Source organism: Myotis lucifugus, unplaced genomic scaffold (assembly GCF_000147115.1).
Source record: "Myotis lucifugus unplaced genomic scaffold, Myoluc2.0 scaffold_650, whole genome shotgun sequence".
In the NCBI taxonomy this organism is placed as follows: Eukaryota; Metazoa; Chordata; class Mammalia; order Chiroptera; family Vespertilionidae; genus Myotis; species Myotis lucifugus.
In genome coordinates, this window is record NW_005871698.1 from 234,011 (window position 1) to 247,026 (window position 13,016).

The following is a 13,016-nucleotide window of genomic DNA, read 5'->3' on the forward strand; positions in this document are numbered from 1 at the left end:
TCAGCAAGGCTCTGGTACCCACTGAGTCCACCCCTGAGTGCTTCACCTATGGAGGTTGTTGTATGCTGGTGCTACGACATGGTCTGAAGCCATCCACTGGGTGTGCTGGCTCTGGGGCCTTCTGGAAGGTGCAGGCTATGTTCAGCCACTACCTGTGTTCTGCCCAGGTCCACTAGGTATAAACTACAAAGCAATCTGCAGATGGCTGCTTCTGGTGCTGGGCTTAGAGTTGCCCAGGGGAGGCTATACTGTGAATCAAGGCTGGCTAGTACTAGTGCTGGGCTTGGGCTGTTTAACTAAAGGTATGGGACCTGCTGAGGCCAGATGTTGCTTGTTTGAGAGATTTTATGGCCATTCCTATGATAAAGCCACTGGAAATAGGTTGGGTGGGGTGGGGTCTCAGGGAATCAGCAGGTTGGGCCAAACAGTGTGAGCCAAGTTGATGGAGTCTCAGATATGACACCTGTCTGCTGGCTCTGTGGGGCAAAGGGGCTCATCAAAGGAACAATGGCTTCTTTATTTTTCTTTTTTTAAAAAAACAAAACAAAACAGCACTGTGGTTCACAGGACAGCTGTGTATGCTTTTTTTAAAAAAATATATTCATTGATTTTTTTTAAAGAGAGGAAGGGAGAGGGATAGAGAGCCAGAAACATCAATGAGAGAGAAGCATCGACCAGCTGTCTTCTGCACACCTCCTACTGGGGATGTGCCTGCAACCAAGGTACATGCCCTTGACTGGAATCGAACCTGGGACCATCTTGTCCCCAGGCTGACGCTCTATCCAGTGAGCCAACTGGCTAGGGCAGGAACAATGGCTTCTGCCAGTACTTCTATCTGGGAGAAAGTTGCCCCACCAGATCTCACCTAGATGCCAAACAATTCAGTCCCTTTCATATGTCTCTGGTGCCTTTCAAACTGCTGTCCCTGTGCTGGAACTCAGAGGGAGTGAGTCCAAGTAACTCTGTGTGGGGCCCTTTCAAAGGAACTGCCTAGGGCTCTAGCAGCTTGACCCTCACTCAGCCTCAATTTCCACTGGTTTTTACATCCAGAAGTTATAGGGACTTCTCTTCCTGGGACTAGAACCCTGGGCTGGGGTGGGGGTGGGGGGCCTGGTGTGGGACTGGGACCCCTTGCTCCTTAGGAGAACCTTCATAGCCTAGGTATTCCTCCTGATTTTTATCCATCACACATGGGGTTGGGACTAGCCTATTCTGCAACTCTGTCCTTCCTACCAGTCTCGTATAGCTTCTTCTTTAATTTCGTAGTTGTAAAACTTGCATTCAGCTTAATTTAAGAGGGTTCTGAATGATAGTTGTTCTGTAGTTTAGTTGTAATTTTGATGTTGTTTTGGGAGGAGATGAGCACCATATTTACCTATGCCACCATTTTGACGGAAGTCTCAGGAGGTAGATTTTTGATGGTCAGTACAGCTTGTAGAGTATTAAAAGATATGTTGTTGGTTTTTAAAGTATATTATCTAAGCCCAGCCAGCATGGCTCAGTGGTTGAGCGTCGACCTATGAACCAGGAGGTCAGGGTTCGATTCCTGGTCAGGGCACATGCCTGGGTTGTGGGCTCGATCCCCAGTGTGGGGTATGCAGGAGGCAGCCAATCAATGATTATCTCTCATCATTGATGTTTCTATCTCTCTCTCCATCTCCCTTCTTCTCTGAAATCAATTGTTTTAAAAAGGTATATTATCTGAGACTTTTCCAAGTGGTAATCGGCATAAAGGACATTACTTCTCTGGGGAAAATGCCTTCCTAGATCTTGAACAAGTCGAAGCAAATTTTTCTAATAAAATTAAGTCCTTACTTGGAACTTAGCTCTACGAAATGATAGTCTCTATGAGGATCAAGGTTCTGTTCTACTTCTTTTATGCATCTTAGCATCTATATGGTGCCTTGACAATAATAAGCTTTCATATTTGGTGAATTAAATTGGCTAGAACTTAGTTTACATTAAGAAAAAAGTTGCAAAGAGCAAGAAATATTTAATTATTTGACAAGGAAAGCTTAAAATTTTTCTATCATGTGAGATTTCTATGGACAAGCAAACATTATTTTTTTACAAAAGTGAAAGCATTAACTTATCTTTCGATGTATTAATCCTGACCATGCATGTAGTATCCTAAGAGCAATGAAGATGCTAATAGTATAAATTCGAAATGCTCTGAACAAACAAAAAATTAAGAATTGGTGTGGGCAAGTAGAAATAATAAAAGAATAACATTATTTTTTTCATTGTGAGTTTGCTGAGAAAAGCTATGTTTAATGTTTAATTTGCAAGTATGACCAGTTTACTTATTTATTTATTTGGAAGCAGCATTTAAAAGAGGACTTTATTTCCCCATGTTTGTTTCTGGAAAATAACACTTTAAAAATCTGTTTACTTAGGACTTCCCAAGATTGTTCTTTCCTATTTCCATTGCATTAGGCATTTACTCATGCAGTCAATAAATACTTTCAGGCATCTAATAACATCCTAGTAGAGGAGACAGACATTAATCAAATAATCACACAAATAAATGTAAATTTTCAGCTATGGTAAGTATCATGAATAAAAGTTACATATAAAGCATATATAAAATATATGTAACATTACATAAAAGTACACGTAGACTTGAAGCAATGATTGGTCCTGCAAATAAAAGTAAGATGGCTATCTTACTGCCCTGGTCAGGGAGTTTGGAGAAGGCTTCCTTGATGTAGTGGGAATTGAGCTGAGCTCTGAAAGATGAGTAGGAATTAATTAGGTAATCAGGTGAGGGAGAGCATTTCATGTAGAATTAACGTGAAAAAAACTGTGGCTGCAGGAAGCATTGTTCCTATTAGGTCCTGAAGGAAGCCCAGGATTGTTGGGTTGGAGGGAGTAAGAGGGATATAGTAGATGAGAATGGAGAGGTAGCATCGGTCAGATATCAAGATCAGATATTAGAACCTTGTAGACTTCAGAAAGGATAGTTATCTTTATCCCAGAACAATGAAGAAACATTAAAATACAGAGGTCCACCCGGCCAGTGTGGCTCAGTTGATTGGGTGTCATCCCGTGCACCAAAATTTGCAAGCTTGATCCCTGGTAGAGGGCATTGCAGGAGGCAGCTGATCAATGTCTCACTCACATGGATGTCTGTCTGTCTCTCTCTCTCTCTCTCTCTCTCTCTCCCCCTCCCTCTCTCCTCTCCCCCCCCCCCCACTCTCTAAAAATTAAATAAAAATACAGAGGACCAAGATCTAAATTCTAGAAAGTTATGCATCCCACTCCTGCAGATATCTTTTACTGGGTATTTATGTCATATTCATTTCAGTGTTATTTTACTACAACTTACTGTCCTTTTTTAACACACCCCCCCCCTAGAAAAATGCTGGGGTCCAACCCCAGCAAGTCCAGGGGTCCCCAAAGGTGTGGACGGAGCCGGCGAAGAAGGAATGACACAGAGACAGCCTTCAGTTGATCAGCAGCCTAGTCAGGACCTCTAGCCAGGAACTCCAGCCAAATTCTGGTTAGGAACTCCAGCCAGTCTCTGGGTTAGGGATCTGATGAGGATCTGATGTTTATTGGTCTTGTTACATCCGTATTTATACCAGCCGATTTTAATCCTGTCAATTTCTATACAAAGGTTAGGGCGTTTCTTATCTCCATTCCAGGGAGTAAAGATTATGTAGCTTAACTACCCACCTGGCACTTAATTAAGGGGTTGTATCCCCTCCCTAACCTCAGGGAAAAATCCCCACCTGGGGAAACAACCTTTCTCAGAGAGGTGACCTTGGTTAAAACACATGGCACTAAGGAGAGCAAACACATTAAGAACAATATGCTATATATGCCAGGTCCCTTGAAACATATGCTGTGCAGATGTTTCTTTCCTGCAGCGACTGTGTCAAGCAGCAAGGATGGACCGGCTTCCGGCAGAAAAACACCTGTATTATGGGCAGAAATAAATCACAAGATGTTCACCTGGCATTCTGGTGTTCACAAGAGTCATATATCACAATGAGGCAATGTTTAATGAGGAATTTTAAAAGTATTTAAAAGAGGCCTCACAAACTATAGGGTAATTGATAAATTTGTTTTAATTCATGTGAAGTCAAGGAAAGTATGTTATATGTGTCCAGAAAAGTTTGCATCAGAGAAAATGGTGAGAGTATCAAAGTTTAATTTTTCTTTTATAAAAGTAAATGTGATATATATTTTTATCATATACCTATTGTTTGTGCTCTGCTGTGCTGTTAGGTGCTATACATACACTTAACAATTAATATTTAAGTATTTTGTTAAGTAGGTATTATTAGTGGAAGTAGATATTGTAGTTGTTATTTTATTTTATTTTATTTTTTTAATATTTTTATTGATTTCAGATAGGAAGGGAGAGGGAGAGAGAGAAACATCTATGATGAGAGAGAATCATGGACCGGCTGCCTCCTGCACGCCCCCTACTGGGGATCGAGCCTGCAACCCAGGCGTGTGCCCTTGACCGGGAATCGAACCCGGGACCCTTCAGTCCACAGGCTGACACTCTATCCACTGAGCCACACCGGCCAGGGCTGTAGTTGTTATTTTATAGCTGAGGAAACCAAACTTGGGATCTACAATTCAAGGTCAGCTCTGACTTCAAAGTTCAAGGTAATCCTACACTTTCACACTTATTTCCTATAATTTACAGGTTGCAGTTTCTTCAAAGGGGATACAGAATTCTGGGGACACTCCTGAGATGTCAGTCAGTCACCAAAAGGAAGTCACAGTGGAGAACATGGAAAGTCCAGGGATTATGTCAACTCGTTCTCCTGCTGGCATTTCTTGGAGTTGTGGAGCATCTTGGGAGGACTGCAAAACACATGACACAGAGCAAGACTTGGAGTGCTTACAACCTCTGGAAGAGGATATGGCTTTAAATGAAGTTTTACGGAAATTAAAACATACTAACAAAAAGCAGCAAACTCTGATCCAAAATTTGCAGTGTACTAACATGTATTTAGAGAAGAAAGTTGAAGAACTACAGGTGAAGACTAACAAGCAGCAAGTGTGCGTTGGCATCATAAATAAGCTAAAGGAGAATATCGAGGCATTAATTGAAGACAAATACAGAGTAATGCTAGAGAAGAATGAAACTGATAAGACTTTGCAGAATTTGCATGACATTTTAATTAACACCCAAAGACATCTTCAGGAATCTAGGAAAGAAAAGGAAACCTTACAAGTAGAGCTTAAGAGGACCAAGGAAAATTATGTTTGTCTACAGGAAAGGTATATAAATGAAACGCAAGAAAAAAACAAAATTGTTAGTCAGTACACAGAGGTGAACAAAGCCTTAAGCAAGAAAGAAGAAGAGGTGGAGAGGCTGCAGCAACTCAAAGGAGAGTTGGAAAACGCCACCACTTCTGCTTTGGACTTATTGAAAAGGGAAAAAGAGTCCCGAGAACAAGAGTTCCTGTCTTTACAGGAAGAATTTCAGAAACGTGAAAAGGAAAACATGGAAGAAAGACAGAAACTGAAATGTAGACTTGAGAAACTGGTAGCTCAATTTAAAAATGTGCAATTCATATCTGAAAGTGAAAGGGCTAAGAATACAAAACTTCAGCAGCAAATCAACGAAGTAAAAAGTGAAAATGCAAAACTTCAGCAGCAGGTTGCCAGGAGTGAGGAGCAAAATTGTTTCCCTAAATTTGAGATAGCTCAGTTAAAGGAGCACTTGGAGGCAATAATGAAGTCAGATATCACAAAGGTATTGTCACAAATTCAAAATCTCTAAGGCAGAATTTCAGGAGTTTGTAATAGTCTGGTGATGCATATTAAGGCATGACACAAAAATTTTTTTTGCAGAATTACTAACCAAAAAAGAGAGAATGGAAAATGCACCAGATTTGGAAAAGTTTCTTTGGTTCTTGGGTACTCGCATTAAAGAGCAGCCATTTCTGGCCTCTTGTTATTATTTTGGTAAATATGAAAATGAATGTGGGAATTTTTGTGGATACCTCTGACCAATCATCTGAAAAATTCTTTTTTTTTAAAATATATTTTATTGATTTTTTTACAGAGAGGAAGGGAGAGAGATAGAGAGTTAGAAACATCGATGAGAGAGAAACATCGATCAGCTGCCTCCTGCACACCTCCTACTGGGGATGTGCCCGCAACCCAGGTACATGCCCTTGACCGGAATCAAACCTGGGACCTTTCAGTCTTCAGGCCGACGCTCTATCCACTGAACCAAACCGGTTCTAGCTGAAAAATTCTTTGAGAAAGGATTTTTCTAATGGGGATCTCAATCTTTTCATACCATGTCTGCCTATTCAACAATAAAAGTAAATAGTATAATTGCATATTTAGTTTACATGCTAAAACAAACCTATATTTTATCATATTAATTTTGTAGAATTATAAACATTTTAGTGAGATATAATTGATACATAACATTAGTTCAGGTGTACAACATAATGATTCGATATTTGTATACATTGCAAAATGATCACCACAGTAAGTTCAGTTAGCATCAGTTAAAAACAGCATGGGAGCCTCACATCAATATTTTTTGGAGGGGCTGTACTTTGGTATTCTTTGCTATTCAAATGGCTTTTTTGACAGTCAGGAACCTGGAAGCATGTCCTGGAAGTGATAATTTCATAAGACATAGCAACTATTTCAGTTTTGTAGGGCTACCTTAAAATATTTATAATACGATCTTATTAACTCTGACTATTTGGAAAGAAGGCTGATCTGAATGAGAAAAATGTATATTTTTGTTTTTGTTATAATAACTTAAACTGAGCTGATATGTTGCCTTGAAGATGTCCTGAGTGGACATTACATAGTGTTTGCAAGTAAATAATTCTATATTTTAAATGATTCTTAGGAAGACATTTTCTCTGTTTAAAAAATTTTCTCTATGATCTTTTCTTCAGAAAGAAGTAAGAATCATCTAAGCCAGTGGTTCTTAAACTTTAGCATTCATCAACATCAGCTGTGAAAATGCAGATTGTTGGGGCCCACTCCAGAGTTTCTAATTCAGTGGGTGTGTGGTGGGGCCTAAGAGTGTGCATTTATAATGAGATCTTAGGTCTTACTGATGCTGCTGGTCCAGGGATCACACTTTGAGAACCACTAACCTAAGCAAAAATTACCTTAAGTTAGCTGCTAATCAAATCATGACAAATTTTAAATTGGTAAACTCTGAATGAATTAGTGTAACTGTACAGAAGTGTATCACAGCATATGATTTTTTCCCCTTGAGCTTTCTTTTTAAAAACAGTAAACTTTTTTGTTTTATCTTGACTGATCAATTTCTTTTTATTAACTCTATGTCCATTTTCTCCTTTTAGTTTTGCTTTTTATTAACTCTATGTCCATTTTCTCAAAGTATGGTCTGGGTGTATCTGTGAGGTCAAAAATATTTTCATAGTACTATTTCAAAGATTTTATTGCCTTGTTCACTCTCATTTCTTCACAAGTATACCGTGGGGATTTCCAGAAACTAAATGACATGTGATGTAATTGTTTCCATGGCTGACACAATGTGTGACGCAAATATAAGAATTCAGCTGCCTTCTACTAAGCCAGCATTAAAAGTATTCAAAAAAAAATGCAACAGACCCAATCATTTTTTAAATATATTTTTATTGATTTTTTACAGAGAGGAAGGGAGAGGGATAGAGAGTTAGAAACATCGATGAGAGAGAAACATCAATCAGCTGCCTCCTGCACACTCCCCTACTGGGGATATGCCTGCAACCAAGGTACATGCCCTTGACCGGAATCAAACCTAGGACCCTTCAGTCTGCAGGCGGATGCTCTATCCACTGAGCCAAACCGTGTAGGGCCAGACCCAATCTTTTCACTAATTTTTGTTTTGGAAAATGTGGTAATTAAAAAGAAATTGTTATTTATATTGACACAATAGATTTATTGTTATTGAAAAGAAATATTTTTAAATGTCTCACCTTTAATTTCTAATATGGTAAATATTGATAGATATAACCTACATAAACAAAATGTTTTTGAGATCCTTAGTAATTTTTAAGACTATTTAAGGGGTCCTGAAAATAAAAATGTTTGAGAACTGCCATTTAGAGGTTTTAGGAGTGGTGTTTTATTCAGCATTTTACTTTTAAAGTAATCCAGGTTCTTTGTCTTTATTGTGACAAATCTGAATTGTGCACACACATAGGATGCGAAGATGATGCAGTCTAATTGCTCACCTTGTAAAGAAGAGAGCCCAAATCCCCCAGATGTGAAAACGACTTCTCAGCCGCCTTTCAAAATTCACTATCTTCTGGCTCTGATGGCAAGACTTCTCACATGCCAGGTAATTTTTTTAATGCATATTTTTTATTGGGTAGGGAGGAAAATACCAAGGTTAGACAAAAGAGGCAATGTGAAGTGACAGAATTAAGTTATGAAAGAAATTAATGACAACAGAATAGAGACCCTTAACCAACCAATCAGCTTTTTCTTCCTCCTACTGCTTCTTTCTGTTTATCTTTTGTCAACATCTAATTTCCACAAGCCTATAGTATAGTAACATTAGAACTTCTCATGTTTCAGGAAAGCTCTTTCAGAACAGTAGTCTTATATTCTGGGTCAGCCTGCTCCTAGGGATTAGTGATTGTTCACATTAATGAGCTATTTACCCAATCTAAAAATATAGCTTTGGAGCAGGGGGAGGGCAGTGTGGAACTGTGTCCATTAGTAGATTGAAAAATGAAGTTAGTGTAAGGTGAGTTCGAATTCTGGCTTCACCACTTGCTGGCTGTGTGACTTGGCCAAGTAACTTTACCTTTCTCAGCCTTAGTTTCCTCGTGGTAAATGGGGGAAATGATACTTGCTGCTGCCCTGGGAGCTTACAAGCACTACATTTAATGAGAGAACATATTAAAGGACATGACACTTGATAGTTTCTCAAATTAGCTAGCTCTCTTTCTTCCACTTACCTTCTATTATTGTATAATAGAGGGCCGGTGCACGAAATTCATGCACAGGGCTGGAGGGGAGTGTCCCTCAGCCCGGCCTGCACCCTTGCAATCCGGGACTCCCTCAGACATCCCTCTCACAATCTGGGACCACTGGCTTCTAACCGCTCACTTGCCTGCCTGATCACCCCTAACCACTCTGCCTGCCTGCCTGATCACCCCTAACCACTCTGCCTGCCTGTTTCATCACCCATAACTACTCACCTGCCTGCCTGATCGCCCCTAACTGCTTGCCTGCCTGCCTGAGCACCCCTAACTACTCTGTCTGCCTGCCTCATCACCCATAACCACTCACCTGCCTGCCTCATCACCCCTAACCACTCGCCTGCCTACCTGACCACCCCTACCCACCTCTGCCTCAGCCCCCGCCCCACCGCGACTTTGTCAAGAAGGATGTCTGGAATGACGTCTGGAAGGTCAGTTGGCTGTCTGGTCTAATTAGCATATTATGCTTTTATTATTATAGATTTCTTTGATCTTAAGTGCATTCATCTGAGCCCAAGTTTGATGACATAGGTTTGTGATGCTCCTGATCCAACACAAGCTTTATTTCTATTTTGTTTCAGCTAAATTGTTAGATATTAGCATTTATTTAATGGTAGATAATAAGCTAAGCATTTTATCTAGAGATCAAAAAGTGGTGGCCCACAAACTACCAGTATATCTATCTAAAGTTTTGTTTTTAAATATTGGAATTTGACTGTGGCACAGACTCTCCTTGGCTGTAAACCTTTTCTCCCCACCTTGCCCTTCAAACATTTGCTTATTCACTGTATTTGCTTAGTTTTCTCTCATCTCGCTGATGGCTGCTGTTCTTTCTCAGTCTTAATTTGCTAGCTGCTGCGTCTCTACCAGACCTCTCAATAATGAAGTATAGATCTTTTTAGTAGATTCATTCCATGCTATACAAATACTATTTGCTTATTCAGTATCTCCCACCCCAATAGGACATACGCCTTCAAGATTAGAGACTTGGTATGCTGTATGTCCTTTACCTAATACAGGTTAAGCTCCTAATACACTCAAAAAATATTTGCAGACTTCCCAACCTGTCCTTGTACTGTTCCTGCTTTTCATGGCTTATCTCTTACACCATTCTTTGTATTATTAGGCTTTTTTTAAAACATGAAAAACAAACAAAGGTTTAGAATAGTTGAGTTTCTTGTCTAAACTCTCACATGTGATAAAGTGACAGAACTCAGGCAGAACACAGGCATGCACTTGTGACCCTTAGGTTATTTTGGTACAAGTGCCTTCATTCTGGGTACTGTGGAAATATGGAGAGGTTCAGTATTGTTGAGGATATCTGATTATTTTGGTTTTAGTTACAAAAATTTGTCTAAAATTTGGGTTTGTAAACTCACTAGGCTAAGAGGGTTATATGTATGAATGCATGAGCATGTATAATTATTATAAGCTAGAGGCCTGGTGCACAAAAATTTGTGCACTCTCGGGGGGAGGGGGGTCCCCCAGCCCCGCCTATGCCCTCTCTCAGTCTGGGACCCCTTGGGAGATAACGACCTGCTGGCTTAGGCCTGCTCCCGGGTGGCAGAGGGCAGGCCCAATCCCTAGGTGCAGCCCCTGGTCAGGCTCAGAGCAGGGCCGATTGGGGAGTTGGGGCGCCGCCCCCTGTCATGCACAGAGCAGGGCGGATCTGGAGGTTGCGATGCCACCCTCAGTCATGCTCAGGGTGGGGCCGATTGGGGGGTTGGGGCACTGCCCCCTGTCACACTCAAGGCAGGGTCAATGGGGAGGTTGCAGCGCCACCCCCTTTCACACACACAGAGCAGGGCCGATCAGGGGGTTGGGGCGCTGCCCTCTGTCACTCACAGAGCAGGGCCCATCAGGGGGGTTGGGGCTCCGTACCCTGTCACTCACAGAGCAGGGTCGATCAGGGGATTGGGGAGCTCCCCCCTGTCACGCACAGAGCAGGGCCCATCAGGGGGTTGAGGAGCTCTCCCCTGTCACCCACAGAGTAGGGCCGATAGGAAAGTTGGGGCACCGCCCCCTGTCACACACAGAGTAGGGCCGATCAGGGGGTTAGGGCGCTGCCACTGTCACAATCAGGACAGGGCCAATGGAGAGGTTATGGCTCTACCCTGTCACACACAGAGCAGGGCCCGTGGGGGGGGCGGGGTTGGGGCGCCGCACCCTGTCACACACAGAGCAGGGCCGATCAGGGTGTTGGTGCGCTGCACCCTGTCAAACACAGAGCCACAGGGCGATCAGGGGGTTGGGGAGATCCCCCCTATCAGGCACAGAGCAGGGCTGATCAGGGGATTGGGGCGCCTTCCCCTGTCACAAACAGAGCAAGGCAGATAGGGAGGTTGTGGCCCCGCCCCCTGTCACACACTGAGCCGCAGGGTGATCAGGGGGTTTGGGCGCTGCCCCCTGTCATGCTGATCCTGGTGCCGGGAGGCCTTGCGGCTCCTCTGATCCCGGTGCTGGGAGGCATATTACCCTTTTACTATATAGGATAGAGGCCTGGTGCACGGGTGGGGGCCGGCTGGTTTGCCCTGAAGGGTGTCCTGGATCAGGGTGGGGGTCCCCATTGGGGTGCCTGGCCAGTCTGGGTGAGGGGCTGATGGCTGTTTGCATCTGGTCACACACCCTTCAGGGTGGGGGTCCCCAATGGGGTGCCTGGCCAGTCTGGCTGAGGGGCTGAGGGCCGTTTTCAGGCTGGTGGGTGACTGAAGCTCCCAACTGCTCCTTTTTTTCTTTTTCTTTTTTTTTTCTGGGCCAGCTTTAGCTCTGAGGCCTCGCTGCTGAAAGCAGGTTTCTGGCCTTTACCTTCTGTATTTGATACAATGTTGCGGTCCGGCTGGCTGAAGCCCGGCTGAATAAAGCAGGTTTCTGGGGTTTTGTTTAGCTTCTATATTTGCAACATAGTTGCTTAGAGTTGCAGCTGAGAGGCCGGCAAGTCAGGCGGGGAACGTTGGAGTCCGCAGTCACTGGAGCAAACAAGCCTCCCTGTTCGCTTCAGTGCATGGCTGCCGGCCGCCATCTTGGCTGACAGTTAATTTGCATAAGGACATTCTGATTAGCCAATGGGAAGGGTAGCGATCGTACGCTAATTAAATTACCATATTTCTCTTTTATTAGTGTAGAAGAAGATGAGTATTAATATCCCAATGATTATATAAATCTGTCCTAATAGCAATCTATGTATGAGTATAAATCTATATGAACTCTTTCTACACTAACTCTTTATTGAATATCTTTTGAGTAATTAAAGAATTGAGTTAAAAAAATCAAGTTCAATATCATTTTACCTCCTTTGGTTTGGTCACTTATTTGGGGAGAGAGATTTGTTTCATTGTGTTTTTTCCTTCCTTCTTTTAGTTTTACTGAAAAAAAATATTAATCTAGCTTCTCAAACTGTTGTCTTTAGGATATCAGCAATACTGATGCTGAACATTTCAAAGAGAGTGAGAAAGTTAGTGATACAATGCTGCAAAAATTGAAGAACTTTCATCTTAAAAAGAAAAATTTAGATGAAGAGGTACTGTATATATTCTTTATTCTAAAAATTATATCACCCTGGCTAGGTAGCTCAATTGGTTAGAGTGTTGTTCCAATACACCAAGGTTGCAGGTTTGATACCCAGTCAGGGCACATACAAGATCAACCAATGAATGTATAAATAGTGAAGCAACAAATCATTCTCTTTTCCTATCTTTGTCTTCTTCACTCTCTCCCTCTCCCTCCCTCCTCTCTCTAAAATCAGTCAATAAAATTTAAAATAATACTAATAATAGCCCTGACCAGGTGACTCAGTTAGTTGGAACATTGTCCCCTACACCAAAAAGGTTACAAGTTTAATTCTCGGTCACGGCACATATTCTAGTTGTGGGTTTGATCCCAGGTCTGTGTATATGCAGGAGACAGTTGATCAATGTTCCTCTCTCATCTCTCTCTCTCTCTCTCTCTCTCTCTCTCTAAAATCAATAAAAATATATCCTTGTGTGAGGATTTAAAAAATAATAAAAATTACACCATTTTTAGTGAAAAAACAGTCAAAGTAAAACGTAGCATAAAATAGAAATGAATTTCTAA

At 41.8% G+C, this 13,016-nt stretch overlaps 1 protein-coding gene across 1 annotated transcript in view; it reads left to right on the top strand.

The window, feature by feature from the left end:
• The window catches only part of CAGE1 (cancer antigen 1), a 77,500-nt gene that overhangs the window by 8,081 nt on the left and 56,403 nt on the right, over nucleotides 1–13,016 (top strand). Inside the window, 3 exon segments of the mRNA XM_014447398.2 lie at nucleotides 4,664–5,722; nucleotides 8,159–8,296; nucleotides 12,352–12,462. Coding sequence (XP_014302884.2) covers nucleotides 4,664–5,722; nucleotides 8,159–8,296; nucleotides 12,352–12,462 — 1,308 coding nt within the window.